The 27339-nt window shown below is 38.7% G+C and overlaps 1 protein-coding gene across 6 annotated transcripts in view; it reads left to right on the top strand.

The window, feature by feature from the left end:
- The window catches only part of LOC110305860 (ATP-binding cassette sub-family A member 6), a 73292-nt gene that overhangs the window by 5869 nt on the left and 40084 nt on the right, over positions 1 to 27339 (top strand). For 3 of the 6 annotated variants that reach the window (XM_029484193.1, XM_029484194.1, XM_029484190.1), the window contains 14 exons: positions 2492 to 2696; positions 3618 to 3776; positions 5726 to 5829; positions 6653 to 6879; positions 10112 to 10253; positions 14993 to 15178; positions 17439 to 17586; positions 19074 to 19242; positions 20772 to 20830; positions 24766 to 24876; positions 25283 to 25458; positions 25664 to 25783; positions 26000 to 26138; positions 26694 to 26784. In XM_029484193.1, coding sequence (XP_029340053.1) covers positions 2492 to 2696; positions 3618 to 3776; positions 5726 to 5829; positions 6653 to 6879; positions 10112 to 10253; positions 14993 to 15178; positions 17439 to 17586; positions 19074 to 19242; positions 20772 to 20830; positions 24766 to 24876; positions 25283 to 25458; positions 25664 to 25783; positions 26000 to 26138; positions 26694 to 26784 — 2036 coding nt within the window. Of the gene's footprint in view, positions 1 to 234; positions 309 to 456; positions 558 to 2491; positions 2697 to 3617; positions 3777 to 5725; positions 5830 to 6652; positions 6880 to 10111; positions 10254 to 14992; positions 15179 to 17438; positions 17587 to 19073; positions 19243 to 20771; positions 20831 to 24765; positions 24877 to 25282; positions 25459 to 25663; positions 25784 to 25999; positions 26139 to 26693; positions 26785 to 27339 lie in introns of all 6 variants that reach the window. The other 3 variants (XM_029484192.1, XM_021177995.2, XM_029484191.1) reach the window with 3 other exon arrangements.

Here is a 27339-nt window from a genome sequence, read left to right as displayed (position 1 = left end):
TTTCACCGGGAATGTATCTGATGAATTTATCATTTAGGCGAGTTTAAGCAATCAAAATTTTGTTGTTGATTTGATTAATTTTTTTCCCTGAAATGCAAGGAACAAAAATGAGTGTTGATGGGATAAAACTAATAGATCACTCTATTGACATCATTGAATTCTGATCTAAAATATGATTAGATGTGTTCTGCACCCTAATGACGCCCCCCATTGGAATGTTCTGTTTTATTATAGAAGTGTGATGATAACCACGCCCTATCGTCACTGTCACCCATCCCTCCACATAGCTTAAAGTGAATGCATTTGAGGTAAATTTAGACTTAAATCGTTGCATTAATATTTTACATTGCATTACAGTTCTTAAGTGTAGTAAATATTTGAGTCAGAAATAGAGTCAAGGCTTTTCCAGCTCCGCTTCTGTTTTTTTGGTTTATTGTTTGTTCACTTAATGAGCAGGTGAGGCAAGTATGAAGGAGCTAAGTGTGCGCCAGCAGACCCGAGCCCTTCTGCACAAGAATCTGCTCAAGAAATGGCGGATGAAGAGAGAGAGCTTATTGGTATGTGCAGACATTCCACCCTCTCCTCAGCCTCCTTTCCCTGCCTGAGTTTCAAATAATATTTCAAAGATTACAGCTTAACCAGCAGACTATATTATTACTTTTGAGGTAGGCACTTCTATCTATGTTTGTTTGATTGAGAAACTCATAACGGTCTGTGACCAATACCATAGAATTTAGTATTATATATATATATATATATATATATATATATATATATATATATATATATAGACTGCAGAGTTTTATTGTATAAGAATATAGTATTATTTAGTATTATATATATATATATATATATATATATATATATATATATATATATATATACACACACACACACATATATTTTTTTTTAAAGGGATAAGGGAAAAATTAAATTGTATGGTAAAATTGCAGCAAAGGTTAAATTATCCCATACTCTACAGTGAGATACAAAGTTAGTAAGTATAAATTGAGAAAAATTTAATATTATCGTTTTATATCCAAAACTATTGATTTTCTACGTAAAGGTTATTTCCAAGGGATATAGAAGAGTAACGTACTAAGCCGATGCTTTGAGAAGTGCTGAACAGTACAAACTTCAGTGGCTTCCCTGTGACAGATGCTCAGTTCTTATGATTTTTAGTACAGTCAGTATAGAAGAGAAGCAAGCAGGTGAGAGAAAGACTATTTCCCTTTATCCAGGGATCTAGGTTTCCTCATCTGGGGCTCTGCCATCTCCTCTGGTCCTGGTAGCCGCTGCTGGATTACTCATAAGGCAAGGAGGAAGAATTGAGGCAGAGAGTATAGTAGGTTGGGTCTGCACACAGGCCTGGGGGTGGCATGCACTGTGTCTGCCCATTTTCCATAGGAAAAAACTCAGTCTTCTATTCCCATTGTATCTAAGAGTATGCTCTAGTCAAAACCTACAGGTTTCAAGTCATTTATACTATATAAACTTAAAGTGGTCACTTAAAAAAAATGAACATACAGTGTCAATATTTAAAAGTGAATTCCAAAGATGAGGACGTAAGTGATTTGTTCAGATAAAGTCTGGCATTGTGAGGCTGAAATGTTTATTAATGTAAAAATTCAATGGAACCTTCTCTTTAGACATTGTTTTGAGAGTGCTTTGTGGTAACTGTTTGCTTCATATTTTTCTGGTATGTTTGTCAGACGAGGGAGAGGTGTTCTTGGGCCTAAAAGAAGTGTGTTCTAGCAACATATCAAGAAGAAATTATTACTATTCTTGATTCACCAGAGAATATCTCCCATGCAATTTCTACTAATTTCGTTTCTCTCTCTCTCTCTCTCTCTCTCTCTCTCTCTCTCTCTCTCTCTCTCTCTCCCTCCCTCCCTCCCTCCCTCCCTCCCTTCCTTTCTTCCTCTTTCTCTCTTTCTCTCTTTCTTTCTTCCTTTAAGACAGAGTTTCATGTATAACAGAGCCCTGGCTGGTCTGGACTTGCTTTGTAGAGCAAACTGGCCTCAAACTCACAAGCACTCCACCTGACGATGTCTCCCTAGTGCTGAGATTAAAGGCATGCACCACCATGCCCAGCCTGAATTTCCTTTTGTTCCTAATAAGAATATGATAACTACCCAGAAACATTGTGATTTACCAGCATGAATTCTATGTGGAACATTTATGCCTTAGGTCTAGAATTGGCTTTCTGGGCGATCGAGATTTTCACACTATTAAGTACACCATTAAGTCTCCAGATGACTTAGGAAGTCGTTCGTGACTTAACAAAAACTTCAGATCAGAGAGCGATGCGGGCGACTGCTGCCTCAGTGTGCATCCTTCACTGAGTTTTCTTCTCCCTGAAGATGAACAGCAATGAGAAAACAATTACATGGAAAAATTGAACTTGTCTTCAAAGTTCTTTAGCGTTGACCAATTGGAAGGGAAACAAATCTAGGCTCACCGTTTCCTCTTTTAAAAAACTGTTTTATAGGAATGGAGCATACCAGTTATTATAGGACTGCATATGGGTCTGTTTTCCTACTTGGCAAGAAATATTCAGGTCCTCGAAGTCCCTCCTCAGGATCTTGGAAGTCTAAATAAGTTTAATGGATCTTCTCTAGTGGTTGTATATACACCGATCTCTAACATAACCCAGCAGATAATGAACAAAACAACATTTGCTCCAACTATGAAAGGTAAATATACTATTGAGAAAAAACGATGAGTCTCATCGGTTTATAGTGTTTAAAATATATGTACCTATTAGTTTGAAGTTCCAGTTAAACATACGTCTAATAAATTCGAGTATCAAGATACCATATAATCTACGTAGGCTTTTATTTTTCTTTTACAAGATCTTAATCTTTTTCAGCCTAATAGGGGTCCAATTTATGGAAGCCTGTGTTTGTCTTGGAGCATAACAAAGCAAGAAAGTTACAAAATTTCAAAACAGCAACTTGGAGAAACGTAGCTCCTATGAATCTGTATGCTTTTAGCATGAATATGCAACGATCAATATTTATAACTTGCTAAAATCTAAGTACTTAGATCATGGCTATTTAACAATAAGTTCATAAGTATGAATACCAATTATGTATAATCTGAAGGTGATATTCTCTCCTATATATAGTATAGAATACAAAGCCTTTAAAGCTTGTGGTTTTAAGTTGGGCCCATTTTGTGATGAAGACAAAGAAAACATGTATTTCATTTATGAGCAACCTGGGTATAATCTGACTATTTATTCTTTAATATTCAATTCCTAACTAATTAAATCTCTGGTCGTTGTAAAGTTCTGTTTGTTTCCTTTGTTTCTGCATAAGACTGCAGTCATGTAAGTTGTTTTTGCTTCAGACTAAATTCTTTAATTATCAGAGATCGGTTACTCTTATACTCAAGAGGCATGATTTCACTATCCGTAACTTGTCTGATTAAAATATGTAATTCTCTTGCACAAGTGGACTCTTTGAAACAGTAAAGTAATATTTTCTAGGTTGCCCTTTAGTTTGCTTAGTTTAAGTGGAAAAGTCTACCAAATGGTTCAGTCTCATCTTTCATTCTGTTGTGGTGGGATGCTACGTAATCCAGTACACCTATTCTCATCTTCTACTCCACAGGAACAAGAATCATCGGGGTACCAAGTATAGAAGACTTGGATGAAGTTTTTCTGCACAATATACCAGACGCTTTAGGAGTCATCTTTAATGACACTTTCTCTTACCAATTAAAAGTACTTAGGATGTATGGAAATCCATTTTTGAAAGAGGACTCATTAGGTGACTTTCTAATATATAATCCTATTGCGACTGCCTGTATGTTTTTGAAAAGAAGGAACGGGTAGGTTGGGAGGGCAAGAGATTCCTTCCATTTCCTGGAAGAGAACAGACTAACTTTTTATGATTGCACTTGTTTTCATGTTAGAGGGTGATTTCGCAGCACTGTAGGATACTTCAGCATGTATCTTTTGAGCTCACAGGATTAAGGTTAGATCTCAATGTCGGATGAGGTTGCGGTTGAGTAGGAAAGGCAAGCACCAGATAATGAGGGCAAGGGATGGGACTTGCACTTGTAACTCAGACCCAGGATTCCGAACGATCTGTTGAATTAGGGTCCTTTTACATTAAGACCAAAGGGAGAGCAAGGGAGAGGAACTGGAGATACCATGTCCTAGTAGGATAATGGTGTATGACGGTGTCTTATCAAATGCTGGAGGAAAAGCATGAAAAGCCACGCCATGTGAGGGACAATGCTTTTGCAGCTGTAGAAGGGTTAGGGTCCCCTTTGGTATCTCATAAACTAGGCCACAAATAGCCACTGAAGTACTTTATTTAAGGCAAGCCTGTGGAAAGTTATCCAAGATTACAAGAGAGCATTCCTGATACAGCCCAGAGAATATGAGTTGTAAGAAGTCCAGGAAGAATGTAATGAAACCAGACGGCTGCTTAGATGACAGCAGAAGCAGGAAAAGGAGAAAGGCTTATGGGTTAAAAGACATGGAGGACATAAAATTGGTGTAATTTGTAGAATTGGTGCTTTACCACCATCCATATGCTGTGTGCAGACTATAATACTATTCATTTACTTGCCTTATGCACACTAATACTATTCACGTGCCATGTGTACACTAATACTGTGCATGTGTTGCATGCAGACTACGTATTCTTCAGCCGGTTCTTGCAGAATGCAGTGAATTAAAAACCATGGAGCCTGTTTGTCTGTATTGTTCTCCTCAGAAGCAGGAGGTTAAAAAAGATACACAAATGAGATAAGATGGTAGAGGCAATAGAGCTGCTTTAGAATTTAAGGTGATAAGGAAGTCCCTTCGGGGATAAAGCCATTTTTGAGATGAGAATAGGGTAAAGGGACAAGCCGTCTTCATAAATAAAATTATCACAGATCTGCGAGCCTTGTCCCTTCTAGCAAAAGGATTATCCAGAGACACTCAAATGCAGCGTAGAAAGCGATATTCTCAACACTACTGCACAGGAGAGACCACAGGAAACTATTAGAAAGATCGTTTCTGAGACTTCCAGAATATAGGTGGTGCCCTTCCCCATTTTTTGTTTCTCTCCCCCACCCCCCAGAAAGGGCTGTACTCCTTTGTCTAAATCATTACATGTCCGTGGTGCAGTAGCTTGCCAGGAGTCTTCAAACACTGCATCTCATGAACAGCTCCACTTCCTAGCGGGAGGTGTGCATTTTGCTATGATAATTAATTCCTGGTTAATTTGGGACAAATTTTCTTCTTACGCACATATTCACTTTAGACTTCTAGGTACTGAATTGGGGATTGGTGTATGGTGGTGTTGGTGTTGGTGTGTGTGTGTGTGTGGTTTTGATATAGAAACTTTAAAACCTTGTTTTTCGTGTCTCAGGTAGCTGGTGTTGCTCTCTCTCTCCCCTCATGGTGTGTGTCAGAGTAGCTTCTACACTATACACCCTTCATCTTAACATGTCTGCCTCATCTCAAAATTACTTTATTAGCTTGTTTGTTTGCTTTGCTTAAGGTAGGGTTACGGCATACCCAAGGCTAGCCCAGAAGCCTTATTTTTCTGCTTCCTGAGTACTAGTGTCACAGGTACACCACCATGCCCATCTTCTGTATGAGGTTAAAAGCTCTACCTCGCGGGGTCTCCTCCCCATCATTTTCTCTCGTGCTTTTGTTCCTCATTCCCAGCCGTCCTTTATCCCCTACTGATGGTTATACTTTCCCTTGTTTTTACAGCTCATTGCTGGGATACGTATTCTGAGGCTTTCTGTTCACTTTCCAAATACTGGGAAAGAGGCTTCGTGGCTTTACAAACCGCCATTAACGCTGCGATTATAGAAGTAAGTGCTCAATTGGAAAGTTCCGGTGGTTACCACGATTCACTTCAGAGGTATCAACATTTTTAAGGAAAGATGATGTCCCAGTTTATTTGTCCCACAGTAACTCCACGCCAAGGCTGGGCATCTCATAAAGAACAGGGTTATTTTTCATAGCTCTCAAATCTAGCGAGTGTATGGTTACTTGGGCCTCAACAAGCCCATGCCTCGTGGCTGTCACAGCCTAGCGGTTTTTACACGGTGGAAGGGACGAAAGGGCAAAGAAGAAGGACACCGTGTTCTGACTTGGCAGAGGAGCAAAAGGGCAAATTGCACATTAGGACCACTTGCCAAGTCTTTGATGAGTCACTCCTCTATCCATGAGGGTGGGTGAGGCTCCGTGACTTACTTCCCTAAACATCCTACCTCTAACATCACGCTGAGGATGAAGTTTGCCCCCTGCATTGTAGAGGGGTGCACTCAAACTAGCAATTATGTAGACCAGATTTTATGACAGAGAATATTTAGACAGCCCCCCTGATTTACAGTTTCCTTATATTTTTATTATTTTGGTTATTTACATTCCAGCCATCGCCCCCCACCCACTTCTTGGTCGCCATCCCATAGTTCCTCATCCCATTCCTCCTCCCCCTTGCCTAGTTCTGCAATGCTTCACAGAAGCCTTGAAAGTCAACACACCCAGTTCCCTCTAACGGTGAACATTTTGTGAGACTGGACTACTACAGCATTCCAACTAGGAAACTGGTATAAGTCCAACCTCCAAGGCTTATTTCAGCTCTGTCAAATTAAATCCTTTATTTTCTGTTTGCTTTTTGTCTTTCCCTAGGTCACAACAAACCACTCGGTGATGGAGGAGCTGATGGCCGTCAACGCCATCAATATGAAGACATTACCTTTCATTCCTAGAGATCTTTCAGATTACGAAATTTTTATCTTGTTCTGCTTGCTTTATTTCTCCTCGTTTATATATTTTGCATCCAGCAATGTTACTAAAGAGAGAAAAAAGTGTAAGGAGGTCATGAAAGTCATGGGTCTACAAGACTCTGCATTCTGGTGAGTCTGAGATTGAGAGCGCGGGACAGCAGAAGTGTTATCGTTTTGCAATGCCACGGGTTGCCTTTGACATGTGGGCTACTTGTTGTCCGTGTTCACTATTGGATTTAGTCTTTGTTACATCTTCCATGGAAGATAGAAGGAACTCAGTTAGCATGATTTTAATGCTGGCTTTTTCCTTTGCAACGTCTACGATTGAGATGCCCTCGTCAAGGTTGTAGATGAGGAAAGAAAAGGCAAGTGGAAATGAGGCAGTTAGTTAGCTGCCCAGTGTAGGGGAGACAGTGAATGCCAGGGCCGGTCATCAGGGCAGACCTGATGGCATTTCTATCTGACCTCCTAGTTATGAGCTGCCTTCTCCATACTTCCTCATTTGAAGAAAATAGCCTTGGGAAGCAGACGTGATGTTCATGGGCATGGCCAACCAGGAATGTTGAAGCATGTAAATGTTGAATGTTAAGTGATACAATATGACCAGGACATGCAACATAGGCTGGTGGGTAGGGAGGACTCAGCAGAACTTGAATTATACATTAATATTCATACTTTACCTCACCCCACAAACACTTAGAAGTAATTTTGAAATACATATGTATGTTTGTATGTATACCTGGACACATCTATTTATGCATCTGTGACATAGTAAAGGTGAATGCTTTTCAGAGAAAAAAAAGGCCTATGAAAATAGTTAAGTTTAGTTGATAGAAACGCAAATAATGTATAAGGTTTAAATTCCTCAGAAGTGAACCACAGAACTTGGTATCAGTGAGAAGATATATATTGCCAGGTATAAGGGAAAATCATGTGTTTATTTTAGCTTAAAAGAAACATGACATGTTTTGATATTGATTCTTAAGGGATAATTCTCGGTATATTACTCAGATCAAGCAAACACTTGGTTGGGCAGACAGTGCAGACATACGATCTTAGCATTGCGTAGGTGGACATAGGAAGCTGTCTGAGATATACAGAGAGAGACACCGAGACCCTTCTTGATAACCAAAGCTAATGAAAACTCAATCACACACCACTTAAAACATATGTTAACAAACAAACCCCCTCCCCCAAGCCCCAAAACTATGTGTGTGGAATGGTAAAACTTCATGGAGAGGATGGATCATTATTTGTTGACCAGTTTAGCAACTCATGTGTTCCCTGAAGGTCCAGAAACCTTTATTTCTGGGTAGAATATATTTCAACAAAGATAATTTTAATTTTAATGTATGTGGATTGGGAGATATAAAAGGAGGAAACCAAGTCTTTAAAAAGTGAGATTTGTGTGTGTGCGTGTGTGTGTGTGTGTGCGTGTGCGTGCGCGCGCATTGGAGCATTGGGAATGATAAAGGAGGGAGTAGATGTGTGTCCTGCCATTCAGGTCTGTAGGGAGGGAAAAGAGAGAGCAATTTCTGTATAAGTGTCTCCTCTTGGTTTAAGGCAAGTCCTAGGGGGCAGATGCCCAGAGTCACTTCAAGTTAGGGAGGCACCGGCAGGCTGGCGTGAAGACCAAGGAGTTACTGGAATTCTGATGCTGATTTCATTTTCAGGATGGTTTTTAGCACGCATATAAATGAAGGCCCGGAAAAATGCATTGATACGTACAGTCTTAGAACTAAGATAGAAAATGCTTTGGAAACATCTTTCCCAAGTATCAGACATCTTTTGGAAATGAATGTGACTTCTATTAATGACATAATACAGCGCATGTATTTTTCCAAGCAAGAAGATTTTGTATAAGTTTATTAATAACGTCTCTCCGACTCCACCCCTATTGCTAGTTCTCTTTGCAAGAGAATTATTTAATGTCTTTATTTCATAATTCTCCTACGCTGTGTCTTGTCAATGCAGCCTTAAATCAGTCTCTTCTGTACTTAGGAAGTCACTTTACAGAATATGTTACACCTTTCAAAAACACTGATGTTTCTAACACAGACCAATTCATTATAATGATATAAGATTAAAAACTTAAATAAGTAGTAAATCCAGCTAAACATAATTTACCAAGGTGCAGGGTTGCAAAGCATCTTTTGTTATGCTGCATTCTGCAGGGGATGTGTTCGTTCTTGTTAGTTATATGGTTTGAAACAGAGGAAAGAACTCTGGACAGAATGGATGCCTGCAGTCCCATTTGTACCCTGTTAATGATTTATTTTGTGACATTAACCCGTTAACTAATGAGAGGGAGTACAGTCCTATTATTTGTAGGTGAGAAGCTTGGACTCACGCACCCTCATAGTCTTGTCTTATCTAATGCATGTTGTTCTTTAATACCTTGTCAACAGTGTGAACTCCAACACATCTAAATCAGAGTAATACAATCGTGTAAAGATGTAAATGTGTGCCATAACTTATACCCATTCCGGTAAGGAAATACCAGGGTTAGGAAACGTGTGACGGCACCAGTGGAGCTGCGGGTTTTCTGTCTTCTGGGAAGAAGTGTGGTAGTGCTCCCTGCAGAGGCCCTCAAGCTTTTCATGCTAGTAGAGGCCTTTGATTGACATCTGACTGACCATCAGCTCTTAAGTCTCCTTCCGGCTTTGCAAGTAGGGCCATTTGGTAATAACTAATAAGACTGATGACATAAACTTTAATAATTCAGTAATTTCACTTTAGAGATATTCTCCTACATCTTACATAAAGACAAATGTAATAAGACTCTTTGCATTGTTATAATGGAAAGAAAAAATAGGAAACAACTGTTTAATTTCAGAAGAACACTAGAATATGTTAATATAATGGAAGATCATAAGCTCCATTTATAGTAGATAATGCTGAATGATAAAGGCAAGTTACATATAATACCTACAGCATAAAATATATGGTTTATTCCATGCTCATAGTATCTGTGCAATAGATATGTATGGATGCCTGGCCTCCAGGCACCAACAAAGCCATACTTTGGCTCATAGTCTCTTAATTGGTTGTGACATTCTTTTCACTGATTGATGCTACACTAATATTTGGTGTTGGCCATTACTGTGTGGTAATGGCGATCAGAGTGCATGGAACTCATAATCAGGATGTTTGTCAAATTGATTACCTTAGGGGAAAAAGATGGAGAATTGTGATAAAGGAGATTATACACAGTGTACTTCTGCCATGTTATCAATATCATAGTTATTGAACCAGGGGGCACATACAAGAATAATAGTATTGTACTTGAGATGCTTTGATAGATTTAAAAGATATTTATTTAAAGGGCTAACTAACTTAAACACCTTTTGTCTTTGCTTAGGCTGTCCTGGGGCTTAATCTATGTCGGCTTCATCTTTATTATTTCCATATTCATTGCAATTATCATAACATCTACCCAGATTATAATGATGACTGGTTTCCTGGTCATATTTACATTGTTTTTCTTATATGGATTATCCTTGGTAAGTGTATGCATTTACTACCATCATTTACACATTATATCTTAGCTATGTGTAATTCTCGAGAATGTTAGGAAGACACTTTGTCATGTCCAGTGTGTGTATATGTGCATGTGTGTGTGTGTGTGTGTGTGTGTTGTGTGTGAGAAAATGCCAATGGCTATATGAAACGAATGTAAACCTGAGTAAATTGGGTCTCTCCATTTTCACAGAAGTCTTGTGTATCACATAATGAAATGATGCATCAATTTTTTAAAATAAAAATCATTTAACTGAGATATTTCAGAATTTTATTTCTGAATCCTTTAATTACATACAATGAGTAAAAAACTAGCTTGCTAAGCTACTACTATCACTGTTCAAGTTTGCTATTTATTTTATCATGGTGACCAGGAACACAGGGCTTACAGAGATAAGCTTCAAATTTTATGCCAGCATCTTCTAAGTGAAATAATGCATTAATACTGGGAGCTAAAGAAAGAAAAAAGATAGAGTGGAAGGAATGGAGAACAGATGTCTTAGTCAGGGTCTGTATTTCTGCACAAAACTTCATGACCAAGAAGCAAGTTGGAGAGGAAATGGTTTGTTTATCTTATACTTCCATATTGCTGTTCATCACCAAAGAAAGTTAGGACTGGAACTCAAGCAGGTCAGGAAGCAGGAGCTGATGCAGAGGCCATGGAGGGATGTTACTTACTGGCTTGCTTCCCTTCACTTGCTCAGTTTGTCTTCGTGTAGAACCCAGGACAAGCAAGCCCAGGGATGGCACCACCCACAATGGGCTGGGCCCTCCTCCCTTGATCACTAATTAAGAACATGCCTTACAGTTGGATCTCATGGAGGCATTTCCTCAAGGGAGGCTCCTTTCTCTGTGATAATTCCAGCATGTGTCAAGTTGATACATAAACCCAGCCAGTACAACTGTATACAGCCAGTCTGTAGACACGTTTGAGTATAGTCATTAGAGTAAGGCCACTGTGCAGCATTAAATGTCACAGAGGTGCTATTCTAACTGCTGTGTATATCTCTACTATGAATTAGACATAAGCAAGGGACTTAGAAGGCTCACACTGTTTCTTAAGCTATTCTTTTTTCCTGATCTTTCATTTATTGAAAATAGATCCTTTTTCTCATAAATATATCCTGCTTATAGTTTCCATCCCTCTATTCTTTCCAGTTTTCCCCCACCTTCCCCTCCAGATCCACTTCCTTTCTGTCTCTCATTAGGAAAGAACATGCTTCTCAGAGTTAGGAACCGAACACGACAAATTAAAATATAATATAGACGAAGCAAAAACTATCATAGTTGGACAAAGCAACCCAGTAAGAGGGAAAGAGTCCCAAGAGCAGGCACAAGAGTCAGAGACACGCTCATTCTCACAGCCAGAAGTCCCATAAAAATACTAAGGACAAGCTGGTATTTTTATTACCGGGTGCAGACCCATGTTGGTCCTTGTGCTTGTTGCTTTAGTCCGTGAGCTCATGTATTGTTTACTTAGTTAAATCAGAGGACCTTATCTTCCTGATGTCCTCCTCAGGCTCTTACAATCTTTCTGCCTCCTTTCCTGTGGGATTCCCTGAGCTCTAGGGGTGGGGATTTGCTGGGGACCTCCCTTTTAGACTTCCAAATAATGTCTGGCTGTTGGTCTTTGCATCTGTTCCCATTTGCTGCTGGAGGAAGACGACTCTTTGATGATGACTGGATAAGACGCTGATCTATTCTTTTTTCCCCCTCCCAGGGATATCCATGCATGCCCCTACAGGCTTCTTCTTTGCCTAACTTCTCTGGATCTATGGGGCGGGGGAGAGGTGTAGCTTGGTTACCATTTACTTTAGTGCTGATATCCATTTATAAGTGAATATATGCTCTATTTATCTTTCTGGGTCTGGGTTACCTTCTCAGGATGAGTTTTTCTTTTCTAGTGCTGTCTACTTCCCTGGAAATTTCATGATGTCATTTTTTCTAAAAAACAGTGGAGTAATATTCCATTGTGTAAATGTACCTAATTTTCTTTACCAATCCTCTGTTAAGGGTCATCTAGGTTATTCCCAGTTTCAGTTACAGGACAGCCCAGGCTGCAAAGAACTCCAATCTTGAAAAACCAAACAAAATTCCACCAACCAACCAACAAACAGGCAATCAAAAAGAAAGATTAAAGCTACAGTGAACATGGTTGAGCAAGTGTCCCCGTGGTAGTGGAAGGATGGAGCTTACTTTGGGTATATGCTTAAGAGTCATGTAGCTGGATCTTGAGGTAGACCAATTCCTAGCTATTTCAGGAACTGCCATGCCATATTCATTTCCATGGTGGCTGGTAAGTTTGCACTCCAACCAGCCATGGTGGGGTGTTCCTCTTGCTTGCCATCTTTCCCAGAATGAGCTGTCACTTGTGTTAACGATCTTAGCCATTCTGACAGGTGTAAGACGGAATCTCAAAGTAGTTTTGCTGTGCATTTGAATTCTCTTTTCAGACCTGTTTCTCATTTTAAAATTGGATTATTTGTTTGCTTGTTCACTTGTTTAATATTAGCTTCTTGAGTTCTTTATATATTTTGGATATTAGTCCTATCTTTTCCCATTCTGTAGGCTTTGTCTGAAAGACAGTGTCTTTTGCCTTACAGAAGTTTTCAAATTTCATGAGGTCCTATTTATTAATTGTTGATCTCAGTGCTTGCACTTTTGGTGTTTTGTTTAGAAAGGTTTCTACCGTGTCCATGCATCCAAGGCTATCCCCCAATTTCATTTTTATCAAGTTCGGTGTGTCTGGTTTTATGCTGAGGCCTTTGATCCACTTAGACTTACATTTTATGCAGAGTGATAAGCATGGATCTATCTGCATTCTTCTACATGCAGACATCCAGTTAGACCAGCAGCATTTGTTGAAAATTATGTGTTCTTTCCAGGGTGTATTTCTGGCTTCTTTATAAAAAAAAAAAAAAAAAAAAACAGGTGTTTCTGTGCATGTGTACTAATGTCTACATCTTCAACTCAATTCCATAGATCAATGTGTTTGTTTTCATGCCAATACCATATGATAGCTCATTAGTACAACTTGAAATCAGGGATGATGAGACTCTAGCAGTTCCTGTTGTTCAGGTTTTTTTCCACATAAAGTTGAGAATTGTCCTTTCAGTGTGTGTCAAGGATTGCATTGGAAATTTGATGGGGGATTGTATTGAATCTATAGATTGCTTTTGGTGGAATGACCATGTTTGCTATGTTAACGCTACTGATTCATGAGCATGGGAGATCTTTCCATCTCCTGATACCTTCTTAAATACCTTTTTTTTTTTTTTTAAGTTCCAGTGGGCTTTTATTGAGATAAATTAACAAAAAGAAATAGGATTTTACCAATCATCTTTTCCGAACCATATATAAACTTCTTAAAGACTCAACTCCATAGACGTGTGTATACACTGTAACACATCCCAACAAAAACAGACCCTCCCACTGGAACACTTGCCGATTAAACAGAAAGCCATTTTTTTCCTTTCCTCAAATATTTTCAAATTTTTAAATTTCTCCTATTCAAAGTGGAACTGGTGGTCCCTTGTGACTAGGGACATTAGAATATTCTTATTTTTACTGAACAAAAAATTGTAGTTGTTTTTTTTTTCTAATTTGTTTCAAAAGAGGGAAGTGACTCTGCACTGCCCAGGCACCCCTTCCCCAAGGACCACTGGTGAAAATACAACAGCCTGCAGCTTAGTAACCCAGAGCCATACATTCCTTGCCCTGCCCAGCCCTGTCTATTGGAGATTTAAATACATGTCTGTTGAAGTCTGTCAGCTGTGGACGGGCAGAGTTCAGGCCAGGCTAGCCTTCTCTGACCTCTTATCTGTTACGACCCTTGGACACTTAGCTCTTTGTTCCAAAGGTGAGTTTTTACATTAGAGAAGAAAATAGGTTTGCTTTGGGAGTTTAAAAAACAAACCAACTATCTTTATTGGGCTGGTGAATTGGCTCAGCGGTTAAGAGCGGGAAGAGACTGACATCTCTTCCAGAGGTCCTGAGTTCAATTCCCAGCAACCACACGATGCCTCACAACCATCTGTAACGGGATCTGATGCCCTCTTCTGCTATGTCTGAAGACAGCTACAGTGTATTCACATACATAAAAATAAATAAATAAATAAATAAATAAATAAATAAATTTTAAAAGAAACTATCCTTATGAATATATTTAGAACTACAAACTCACAATCTTTCACATACTTAGTTACCCCAAGATATTTTATACTATTAAAGTCTAGTGTGAAAGGTGCTAGTGGGATTCACTACAACATTTCCATAAGGGCAGATAGGCTCTGATCTAGTCTCCACAATCTCCACATAGCACCCTTCGCAGACCGCCCACCCCTCTCTCCATCCTTCTCTGAACAGTGGCTTCTGTATTTTCTCATCTTCTTGGACGTTTTCGGCAGAAGTAATTTCGATGGATAATTTCCATTAGTATACTAATTTAACTTTGCTCAGCTTCCCCAGGATGGTTTTCTACCCTATTCTGAGATCATCTTTTAGTTTTCCCCACCTCTACCATATAAACAAACAAACAAACAAACAAACAAACAAACAAACCCAGAAGATAGGTAGGGAATACAAAAGAAAAAAAAAAAGATCTGAGGGTAGGACAGTCCTCTTGCTTTCCCACTGTTAATACCTTGTATGAAAAATGAGCTTGGTTTTGCTGATGTTTCTTCAAAGCCATTGTCAGTAACAGCCAATGTCTTCTCTTTTTCAGATAGCGGTAACTTTCCTGACGGCTGTTCTGTTGCAGAAAGCGGTCCTCACCAACCTAATTGTACTTTTCTTTACCCTCTTTTGGGGGTGCGTGGGGTTCACTGTACTGCACAAAGAACTCCCCCCATCTCTGGAGTGGGCTCTGAGCATCTGCAGCCCCTTTGCCTTCACATCTGGGATGGCTAAGGTAAACACATAGGTTATTACTGACGCTTCAAATGGAATTACACCGTGATGCCTCCTTATAGTCCAGTCTGGTCTTAACCAAGAGTGTTCACTGTTGCAAATTTCCCACCACACGGACAAATTTGCTACGTTATAAAAATTTGCCATCACATAAAAGTTAAAATAAAAAAAAATCACTAGAACTTTACTAAAGATTCTGTATAAATCTGTTTCAATCATTTTGTTGAGTAAACTATGAATCGATTATGAAAGTCTTTGAAGATCTAAGTACCTAATACAACAGACTTTATAAGGGCCATGGGTGTTCTTGGGATCTCATTAAGAAGTAGAATGCTGTGTTCACTCTGAAGCATGGCTAAATACGCCATTCTTCAGTAGGTAACCGTTTTGTGAAAATTACTTTCTTACTCTTTATAATCACCCAAATTTAGGTTTTGAAATACAAATATTTGTTTCATCCATTTTTAAATTTATGTAAGTGATACTATATAGTATTTAAAAATATTTAACCTTTTCTGCCCAGCATTTTGTTAATAGTCTCATGCGTAGCCTTGTATATAGCTACAATGTAGTGTTATATACCATCTTATTGTACGCCTACATTGTCTTCTTTTTGATAAATGAAAGTAGAATTCCAGGATTTGGTGGTTTTTCGACAAAGCTATTACAACTATTCTTTCATGTCTTTCTGTACACCAGTTCAGTTTGGTGTAGTCAGAGGAGCTGGATAACAGACTAGTGTACGTAAATCTTAAAACTCACAGCTGTCATTAAATACTTTTCTAAAATAGTTACATCATCTGACTTTTATAAAAACGATGCTAGCACATTACAGTTTTTCTCAGTCTTCACTAAGATTTGTTATTGTTAAATTTTCGTATTAGCCATTCTGATGAAGATGTAATATATTATTATGTTCATCCGTTTGTGTTTGCAGCATGCTAGAAAAACCTGGATGCCTTTTCCTGTAGCATCTTTTGTGGTTTTGTTTTGCAAATTGTCTATTCAGATCTTTTCTTTGCATTTTTATTGAGTCTTCTATATTTTCCTTATTACTTTACAACAATTATTACATTTGCTGTGCACCAGACTTTTTTCAGTCATTTCTAGGTTTTCTATTTTCTTATTGATTCTCTTGATGAAAAGAGATTTAAGAGAAAGTTTTTTTTAATTTTTATTTTATATACTTATATGTTATGGGAAATATTAAAAGAATGAACCTGCCAACTCTCCATCCTGCACTTCTGCCACCTCCAATTCCCTGTAGCTTCCACACCTGGTGATCTCACTCACACAGTGGTCTCTCAGCCTGCCAACTCTCCACAGGGCTCCTGCCAGGCCATCTCTAGGACAGGGTCCTCTGCCCCCTGAGTTTCTTTCATTACCACACAATTCCCAATGCATCCTTGGTTAGTCATCTCAACACCTAATTACTAGGTAGAATCACGACTCTTAAGCTTATAGTTAACCAATTAAATTGATGTATCAATAAAATCACAACTTACAAGATGCCAATACAATAATTTCAGAGTCAATTGATAACGATAAAGCTTTAACCCAATTATTCTAACCTTTTGATAACACCACGTGGGGCCTACATTTTGGTTCTTTCCTCTCTGTCCCTCCCTCTCTCCCTCTCTGCAAATCTTCACTCCACCTCCCTTTTCCCTGTCCAATCACAGACCTCCTCTGCATTAATGTAATTGGACAGGGAAAATCCTGCGACACATGTGTGTGCTGAATGTATGTGTGTGTGCTAGGTGCACACATGTACATTCAGGATTAGAAGAGGGCATCCGATGCCCTGCAGCTGGAGCTGCAGATACCTGTGAGCCCCCTGACATACTGTATAGTTCTGAACCTTCGCTATAATGTTGACTAGAAGTGCAAGCAAAGGAAACCTTCACATTCTGCTATCAAACATGTTTCCCAGTAGACATCTCAGCTTCTCCCTTTGTGAAGAAATCCCCTGTGTTGTGAATGGATGCCCGACTCTCTCTAGTGCTTTCTCTGTATCTACCACAGTGATTACATCCCCTCTCCCGATTTATTGTGTTGTATCCAGAATCATATTGATTTATTTTCAAATGTTGACTGAGATTTGCATTTCTGTTAGCTTTATTCACATATATTGTATATTACTCGGTATACCTTTATTAAAATATTTCATTAAAAAGTTAACTCGCACATTGGATTATTTGTTCTATGCCAACTTATTTACGAGCTTAGGAATTTACTATTATTATTATTTTGAACCTTAGGTTATCTTCCAGGATTACAACCTGAATGGTGTAGTATTTCCTGACCCCTCAGGAGAATCCTATGTAATGATAGCAGTATTTTTCATATTGGCTTTTGATGCTCTTCTCTACTTGTTTTTGGCCCTGTATTTTGACAAAATCTTGCTCTGTAAGTATCCAGATTTTTCTTTGATCTTTCAGTTACTGATGACATATGACAGTTTTTCTCAGGATGGTATTAAGATAGCCTTACAGGTGAGGCTAAATGTTCATTGTCAGTCTGAATTAATTATTTATACTTCACAGTAAATAATATATGTAAAATTGTTCTAATTTTAAAATAATATAATTATTTAAATCAATTTTGAAATATAGTTTTATATTAATGAATTTTAATTATTTTTTATGTGTCCTTCCAATCGTTTTGAAAGAGTGATAGTATGAATTTATATCAAAACAGTTATAAAAAACACAACAAAACAGGCGTGAGTGTAGGAGCAGACTCCTGGGCAGAAGACACGGGCAGCAGGGAGGCAGACAGAAGACAAAGTCTTAGAGGAGAAGAATCTGATTTCAGTGAATAATATGCAAGGAAGAACCTGTCAAAAATTAAAGAGCATTTTAGGAGGCTGGCTGCTCTTCCAGAGGTTCTGAGTTCAATTCTCCCAACCACATGGTGGCTCACAACCATCTGTAATGGGATCTGATGCCCTCTTCTGGTGTGTCTGAAGACAACAACAGTGTACTTATATAAAATAAATAAATCTTTTAAAAAAAGCATTTCCTATGTAATGATATTCCGAAGAAAATTTCAAGAATAAGCAAAATTAGTTCTGGTTATGGCTTAATGCTGGGACACTACACCATAGAAACATTTTCTAATGAAGATTTGTTAATCATTATTCTGAACATTTTTCTATTTTGCTTATAATTACACATATATAGATTATGCAGCTAATTTTCTTTGTCTTGCCATTAACCAAAAAAATCCACATAAGCCGAAAGTTCCTCCACATTTGCTAGAATCAGAATGTTCATCTCTATGCTTGGTTTCATTCATGCTTTTAAGCTTTGATAGTGCCCCTACTTCGATAAAAGTTACTGTTGCCTTATATATGTTTGCATGCCTATGGTCCATTATTTTTGGCTTATATATGAAGATCCTTAATAACAAATAATATTTAACTTCTTTTGTCTCAATAAAAACTTTACAATATTGTCATATATATCTTGAAAAAATAAAATTTCTGTATGTGTTATTTTTCACTCATTTAACTGTATATGAATTTACAGGCTTCAGTGTTATGTTTAATTATATTGGCATGGCCAACCTATTTAAGTTTCTAAGCATGTTTATAATTATTTTATGTGCAATATTGATAATCGTGTTTCTGAAAAATACTTGGTTTCACCTATCCTCATAGATATCTTTTAGATGACATATTTTGATTTCAAGATTTATATTTTGTTGAAAGTTCTATAATATTAATTTTTGCCATGTTACTTTAGATTTTCATTATTAGTTTTCTTCTGAATAATAGGAAACTTGAAGGAAAAGTTGTATCTTGTTTGAAAGTTCAAAATATTTCATCTTTTCTTAGCAAGGCTTCATCATTCATTATATTGATCGGATACTTTATTGCTTTGACTAACTAGATGGGGCCGAGCACCGGTCTGCTCCACTGTTTTTCTTGAATCCAACATCTTGTTTTCGAAAAACAGCTAATAGAAACAAGGTCATTGAGAGAGACCTAGACCCCGAGTTTCCTTCGGATGAGTATTTTGAACCGGTAGATCCAGAATACCAAGGGAAAGAAGCCATCAGGTAAACACATTCACAGCTGTGCTAAGATTGAGTAAAGGCTAAAGAACTGTTAACTGCCAGCTACCTGTGAGTCTGTGGTATCCGTCTTTATCAGCATCAACCCGAACCATTCACAGTCCCCTGTAATAACCAATTGTTTTCCTTAAATGATTCCTGAAAGGGAAATACCCTTAGATGCCGTGTATAATGGTGGCTCTCAATCTGTGGGTCTCAGCCCCTCAGTTGGAAATAGAGTTGTTTTATATCACAATTCATAACAGTAGCAAAATTACAGTTATAGAATAACAATACAAATAATGTTCTAGTTGGGGGTCACCATAACAGGAGGAACTGCATTAAAGAGTTGCAGTGTTAGGAAGGTTGAGAACCACAAATCTGTATGTTCTACCCTGGTCTTATGTTGTGTGACTACCTGCTTCTATTTTTTGTGTCTACATTAAAATTTTTGTCATTGTCTTGCTTTGTTTTTTTGAGACAGGGTCTCCTTGAAGCTCAGGTTGGACTCATATAATATTTAATAGTCAAAGAGGACCTTGACCTAATGTTCCTCTTTCTTCCACCACCCAAGTCCTGGGGACTGCAGGCATGTGGCTCCATGCCAAACATCCTTTTAAGACAGAGAAATTGGCCAGGCGGTGGTGGCGCATGACTTTAATCCCAGCACTTGGGGGGCAGGGGCAGGTGAATTTCTGAGTTCAAGGCCAGTCTTGTCTACAAAGTGAGTTCCAGGACATCCAGGACTATACAAAGAAACCCTGTCTCAAAAAAAAAAAAAAAAAAGTCAGAGAAATTGGATGTATAGAAGGCATACAAAGCGAATATCATGTGACAGTTAGGGACAGAAGTTCGAATATTTCCAGAAAAACAACAGAATGCCCTCCTCAAATGCAAATGATTATTTTCATCTCTGAAATCAGAGAATATCAGTTTCTCCTACATGGGAGTCTCTTTATTAAAATAAAGTATTAAAGGCCAGTTACATAAAGCCAATGGGTAGCATACCAAGACCCCCACCACCCAGCCAAAGGCTAAAATAAAATTTCTGATAAGAGTTAATCTCTGGTGCATGCCTTTAATCCCAGCCCTCGGGAGGCAGAGGCAAAGGCAGACGAATTTCTGAGTTCAAGGCCAGCCTGGTCTGCAAAGTGAGTTCCAGGACAGCCAGGGCTATACAGAGAAACCCTGTCTTGAAAAACAAAACAACAACAACAACAGCAACAACAACAACAACAAAGAGTTAATCTCTTTTGTCTCTTCTTACTCATCCAATAATCGCACTGCTGAATTTGCCATCTAAGTGTGCATGTGAGGCTAAAGCCAAATGACAGAGCCAAAGTGACCAACTCCTTCATTTTCTATCTCAGAGGAAATGATTAGTTGAAAATAATTACTTATGTCTCTGAACAGTCAGGTTACATCATATGTTATTTACTATAAAATGTTATTTACATCTACCATTATTTATATCTGTCTGTGGTTTTTTTAAACTTGTGAATATTAGCTGATAAAGTACCTCTTTATTGTTTCAGAATAAGAAATATTAAAAAGGAATATAAAGGGAAGTCTGGGAAAGTGGAAGCTTTGAAAGGTAAAGACAAATATTTCATTCTATTTATTTGACGTAATTATGAATACCCAAGCCTGGGAAACATTCAGCAAGAAAATGCAAATACAATGACAAGACAAAACCAAAACCAAAAGACAAAGGCAAAAGAAAGAAGCTACAAGTGACCTAACTGTTCCCTCTGGGCACCAAGAATAATTCAGAATTCATTGTAAAATCCTTCCAGATATTCCATGGATTTACTGATTTACAAAAAAATAATGACCAAACTGTGAAAAATATAGCTGTATTTTGCTTTTTACTGTGGTTTTCATAAACACATTTTTATATTTTAGCGTCAGGAAAGATTCCTACAATCTGGTAAAACTTTTAGATAGTCATGGAATTTACACCGTTCAACTGAAAGCTACAGTATGCATGCAGAAGATGTGACCCATGTTGGGTCTGTTTGCTGCTTCAGTTCGGATGATCTTAGCGTGCTCAATTTAGAGGAGCTTGTTTTCCTGGTGTCCTTGTTTTCCTTGATCCCCTCTGGCTCTTACATCGTTTCCACCTTCTCTATTCTGAGGGGTCTCTGATCTCTGAGCAAAGGATTGGATGGAGACATCCCATTTAGAGCTGTGTGTGTTCCAAGGTCTCTCTTTCTGCCTAATGGCTGTGGGTCTCTGTGTTTGTCCCCATCTCCTGCAGGAAAAAAAAAAAAAAAACTTTTCTGATGATGGCTGAATAAGGGGCTGATCTATGATATAGTAAAACATCATCTTCATTGTTAAATTTTCTTTTTTTTTTTTAAGACCAGTATTATCTGGTTTTACTCTAGGTCTCTGCGCAACCCAGTCTCTAGTTCTTGGTCACTGAACTGGAGGTTTTTGAGTTCCATCCTGTGCAGTGGGGCTCAAACCAGACAAGAAATTGGTTGGTTACTCCCACAGGCTTTGTACCACCTTTACCTCAGCACAATTTGCAGGAACAGGGTTGTAGAACAAAGGTTTTGTAGCTGGGTTGCTGTTTCTGTTTCTCTTTTGGTAGCCTGCAGATTACATTCCCGTATAAAAGATGTCAGAGCATAGGGGTGAAAGTTCTATGTAGGCGCCAGCCTGACCTCTCCATGCTTAATGAGTTGTGTGGGTGTTGTCTTTAGCAGTGGGACCTCGCTGTCAGTTTGTGGAGAGCAACTTAGAGTCTTGGCAACAGTCTGGGTTGTCTGGAGGTCTCCATGGGACCCCTTTGGCCAACAACTCAATTGGATGTGATCTAGTCCCAGTACTGGAAGATTTGTTTGGTAACAAACAAGAGAGGACCGGTTGGGACTGCATCTCTCTCATTGCTTGGACGCATAATTAGCATCACCTTCCTATATTTCAGGAAGTTTCCCCTGCACTAGGCTTCCACACTGCCCCTCAGAAGGCTCTCAGTTCCAGTTGTCTTTCCCTGCTTTCCTTCCATCTGCATTATCTCTTTTCCCTCTCCACGCCTGATCTTTGTATATATTGGATATTAGTCCTCTATGAGAAGTGGAGTTAATAAAAATATTTTCCCATTCTGTAGGCCGCTGCTTTGTCCCAGTGGCATGTCCTTTGGTTAGCATGTAACTTTATTCCAAGCATTTGGGACGCAGAGGGCCAAAGGATGTCTGTGATTTTAAGGCCAGGTTGGACTTCTTTGGGAGTTCAGGGCCATCCAGGGCCACATAGTGAGACCCTGACTAAGATAAATATATGAAGAAATAAAATAAGATGTGAGTTTTATAAAACTCCGAGTCTTAAATGGATGGATCATAAACACTACTAAAGACTGAGAGTTCTCTGCCCCTTCTGATTACACTGTGGGAGCAACCCAACACCTCTTAGCTCAGTGTCACTTTCCTTTGAGACTGAAACTTCGACGATTCAGTGTATGTGTGAACAACTTCATTCTTCAAATTCTTCTCACTAAATACCATCCAAACATGCCATTCTCTTCTTTGACGTTGGCTCAGGATATCTTAACGTATTTTTAAATTTAATTTAAAATTCCAGAGCACATTATGAACTATCTTGGTGCTTGCCAGAGTCGCAAGCTTTCCATCTTTAAATGTCTTCAGACCTTCTCTTCCACTTTCAGAAGGAGTGGTACTTAAAAAAAATATTAAAGTGTTGCGTCTCAACACACACACACATACGGGGGGGGGGGGGGGGAGAGGGAGAGGGAGAGGGAGAGAGGGGGGGAGAGGGAGAGGGAGAGAGGGAGAGAACAAGGGGAAGGGTGGAGGGAGGGGGAGGAGAGGGGAGGAAAGGGAGAGGGGGAGGGGGACGGGAAGAGAGTACAAATGTTCCAATCAGAGATTTTCCATGTGGAATTTATTCTTTGGAAGGCCAGGCCAGAAGGGAAAACCCTCTCTAAAATGTCTCTTCTTGCAGGCAGTCTTTGGCTGACCTGGATTACCTCTGAGAACTTGCTTTTACAGTCTTCATGGCTAAATAATACTGCGCTGTATGAGTAACAGGTCAAGTGACACTGCCCCACTGATGGATGACATTTAGTTCACTGCTAAGTCTTCACTGCCCTAAAAATACTAAAGTGACTCTTTATGAAGACCACTGTCTCCTGAAGATGGGTTTATCGGAGCGGAGTCACTGAAAAGGCCCACATTTTAAGGATTCCTGATTCATATTTTAAATCGCTTACCTCTAAAGCCATAAAAAACCCATACGTTTGAGCTAAACACAATTAAAACAACAGTGAGAGACATTTACTTCTAAAGCCCTTAGTGTGTATTGGGCACTACACTGAGAGTTTTATGTGATATTTTTTCATGTTTAACTTTATGAAAGACTTATTATTCTCTTTTATACTTCACTGATGAGGAAACCAACTTTTTTTAAAAACCAAATTGTAAATTCTTTTATTAACAGGCATTATAAACAGATAATACTAAACTTACCTAATAACCACGAGTGCCACACCAGTGACTATACAGCTCATGAATAACTTAAAGTGTATTTCCCATTAAAAAAGGCAACAAACACGTAGCATACAAAAACAAGCAACTTTTATATTTGTTTGTTGCTGTGGTAACGATCAGGTTTAGGATAGCCAATGTCATTTTCCGCTTGCTCTTGAAAATGCTGTGCATCGTTATTTTATTGTATTTAACTTATCTCGTAATTAATTAATTAGTGTGTGTCTACGCACGTGTATGATGTGATTTCGGAGGGGGTGCACGAACCACAGTGCTTCTCTGGTGGAGAGAGGCTAACTTCCTGGAGCTGGTTCTTGCTTCCACTTCTGCCTGTGTTCTGGAGATAAAACTCGGGTTGCCAAGTTTCCTCGGCCAGAGTCCCTACCCACTGATCCATCTCACAGGCCCATGCTATGTATTTTTTATTTAAAAAAACTACAAATATTCCAGGCCAGGTCAGCCAGGGCTACACGGCTACACATTGTTTCAAATCAAACTCAAAACTAAACCCAAATATAAAAGTTGCCAAATGTACATTTTTAGTTGTGTAACATTGTGGTTTTATTTTGTTTTGTTTGAGACAATGTCTCTCTATGTAACCCTGGATGTTCTGGAATCTCTGTGTAGACGAGGTTGGTCTCAAACTCAAAGAGACCCTTTTGTCTTCTCTGCATCCTAAACACTGGGATTAAAGGCATGTTCCACCACACCTAGCACAAACTTATTTTTAAGTGATTTGCCTTTAACTTGGAAAATAATTTGTTAATCTTCATTTTATAAATATTTGGGTCCATTTCAGATTTCTGCTAGTCTCTGGATCCTAAATTAGTAACATATCGTTGTATAGATTTTACTGGTGTCCGTGTGTCAGTAGCATTATTTAAATTACCATGTTCTTTAAGTGTTATGTAAAGCATTGCTAAATTCATCATGAAATTCAGTTGTCTTGCTCGGCGTGGAGGACTAGTCCTGTCTAGAATTCTGTTATTGATCACGTTAATATCTTATACTAAAACAGGCTTGTTCTTGGATATCTATGAGAGTCAAATCACAGCAATTCTGGGCCACAGTGGAGCGGGCAAATCTTCATTACTAAACATCCTCAGTGGGTTGTATGTTCCAACTGCAGGTAAGCGGAAGCAATCCCTCGCAGGCAAGATATCTGGTAAGAGAATGAGGGTGGATATATATGCCTGCCATTTAAAATTCTATGGCTAGATGATTATCTAAAGATGCTTCCTAGAACTATAGGATTTTGAATGGACTTCTCATTTCCCAGATTTCACAGGAATCACTTATATCCTATTGTGTGTTACCTCAGAGAAAACGTGCTACACAGTATCTACACTAGGAATAGTACTTGTTAGTAAAGTTGTAATTTTAAAGATTTGTGAGTGTATGCCACAAATTTTGTTGAGTGAGATCTCCAAATATCAATGAAATGAAAATATCAATGAAATGAAATGTTTCCTTGCCAACCTTGAACTATTTTAATTTAATTTATTTTAATTTAATATTTAATTTCTCCTTTTTAGGGTCAGTCACAGTCTACAATAAAAATCTCTCTGACATGCAAGACTTGAAGGAAATCAGGAAGGCGATTGGTGTTTGTCCTCAACATAATGTTCAATTTGATACACTCACTGTGAAGGAAAACCTCACCCTCTTTGCTAAAATAAAAGGGATTCTTCCACAGGACGTAGAACAAGAGGTTGGCTGTGTGGTTACCTTATCTTAGCTCCCCATCATTAACTATGTTCAATCATGACCTCAGAATCCTCTCAGTCACTTATCCACCTTCTTATGAATGATCTTTAGGCAAAGACATCCTATAAAAGTACCTTCTTCAATGGGCAGTTAATTTTATAAAAATATGGATCATTTTGTGTTTTGGGCTTTGCCTATTTCTTGTACAGGTACAACAAATCTTATCAGAATTGGACATGCAGAATATTCAGGACGATCTAGCCGAACATTTAAGCGAAGGACAGAAGAGAAGGCTCACTTTTGGCATTGCCACTGTAGGAGATCCTCAAGTAAGTAAGGTTTAGGTACAGGAAGAACGGAGGTTGTAAGTGGCTCAGTAAGAGTCTTGCAGGGCTTTTAGCTATCATAATGCATCCGGCAAGAACTGGTTATGCTTACGTCTACACAGATGGACTATAGTTACTTCTAGCTATTGTTTTCCACGCTATTATGTGGAAGTAGTTAATGAAAAGGGGTCGTATATTGAATATCCCTATCCTTTATAGATTTTGCTCTTAGATGAACCTACTGTAGGACTCGATCCCTTTTCGAGGCAGCGAATATGGGGTTTCCTGAAGGAACGCAGGGCAGACCGCGTGATCCTCTTCAGTACTCAGTTCATGGACGAGGCTGACATCCTTGCTGGTAACTGATAACTTTACTTTGGTGTCATGATGGAAACGTCGGGGAAGTTATGTGTGACCTCTATTCCTAGGGTTAAGTGCCCTGGTCTCATCACCTCAACTCCAAAGACTCCTAGAGGATGTTGGAGTCCACGCCTCTCCTGGAGTTCCACACTGGATGTACATTTTTTTGGGTTGTGTCCAGTAGAGAAAACTTGTGGTGGCTCTTTTCAGATCGTTTATATGTTTACTTAAACTCCCAATCTTTGATATATGTTTACATGAAAACTAGCTGCCTGTTCCTTATTATCCAAAGAATATAATCCAATGTAACCTGAAGTGATACCTATTTTTCCTTTTAGGAAACGTGGGAGGAAACTTAAAAAGAATGGCAGTGTGAGCTCCAATTACATAAATTCTAAGATGTGTTTCAAACTTTGAAATGTACAGGAGGCACGGTCATGCCTCACAGAGCATGGCTTTGGAATTCTGAGACTTTTTTTTTTTTTCTTGCTTTTCTTTGCTAGAGAGGAAAGAAATGCTGCTAGGTTCTTTGATATTTGCTTTGTTTTCTCAGATAGGAAAGTGCTCATCTCCAACGGAACTCTCAAGTGCACAGGGTCTTCTGTCTTTTTGAAGAGAAAATGGGGTCTTGGATATCACTTAAGGTAAAGAATCTTTGAGAAATGACTAAATAGATAATTTTAAAAAGGTCTGCTACTTCTTTACTTGTATCTGAGTGCCATGCATGACAGTGCTTGAGGAGGTCAGAAGACGACACTGGGTCCCCTGGAGATGGAGTTTTAGGCAGTTGTGAACTGCCGGACTTTGTTCCTGGGAATGAAACTCTCGTCCCCTGGAAGAGTCTCAAGTGCTGCTAACCACTAAGACATCTTTCCAGCCCAACTTATATGCTTTAATAGTGGTACACCAGAGGTGCACATTTGTGAGAGAGAACAGGTCTCTAGCCTTATCTCTGACAAAATGGATTGAGAAATGCTTAGTAAACACCTTGTCTAGTTCCCTGGCTTCTTCTAATCTGTACCAATGTTAACTATAGCAAAATGTCTACATTATAAACCAAAGCTCTATGTTCACTATGGGAATACATTTCCCAGGTTGCCATTTCTGCACTATTTTAGTTCTCTTTTAAAAATCCAAGGAAATAGCCGGGCATGGTGGTGCATGCCTTTAATCCCAGCACTTGGGAGGCAGAGGCAGGC

Source organism: Mus caroli, chromosome 11 (assembly GCF_900094665.2).
Source record: "Mus caroli chromosome 11, CAROLI_EIJ_v1.1, whole genome shotgun sequence".
Lineage (NCBI taxonomy): Eukaryota > Metazoa > Chordata > Mammalia > Rodentia > Muridae > Mus > Mus caroli.
The sequence above is the reverse complement of the archived record's forward strand: the minus strand, read 5'-3'. Positions and strand labels throughout refer to the sequence as shown.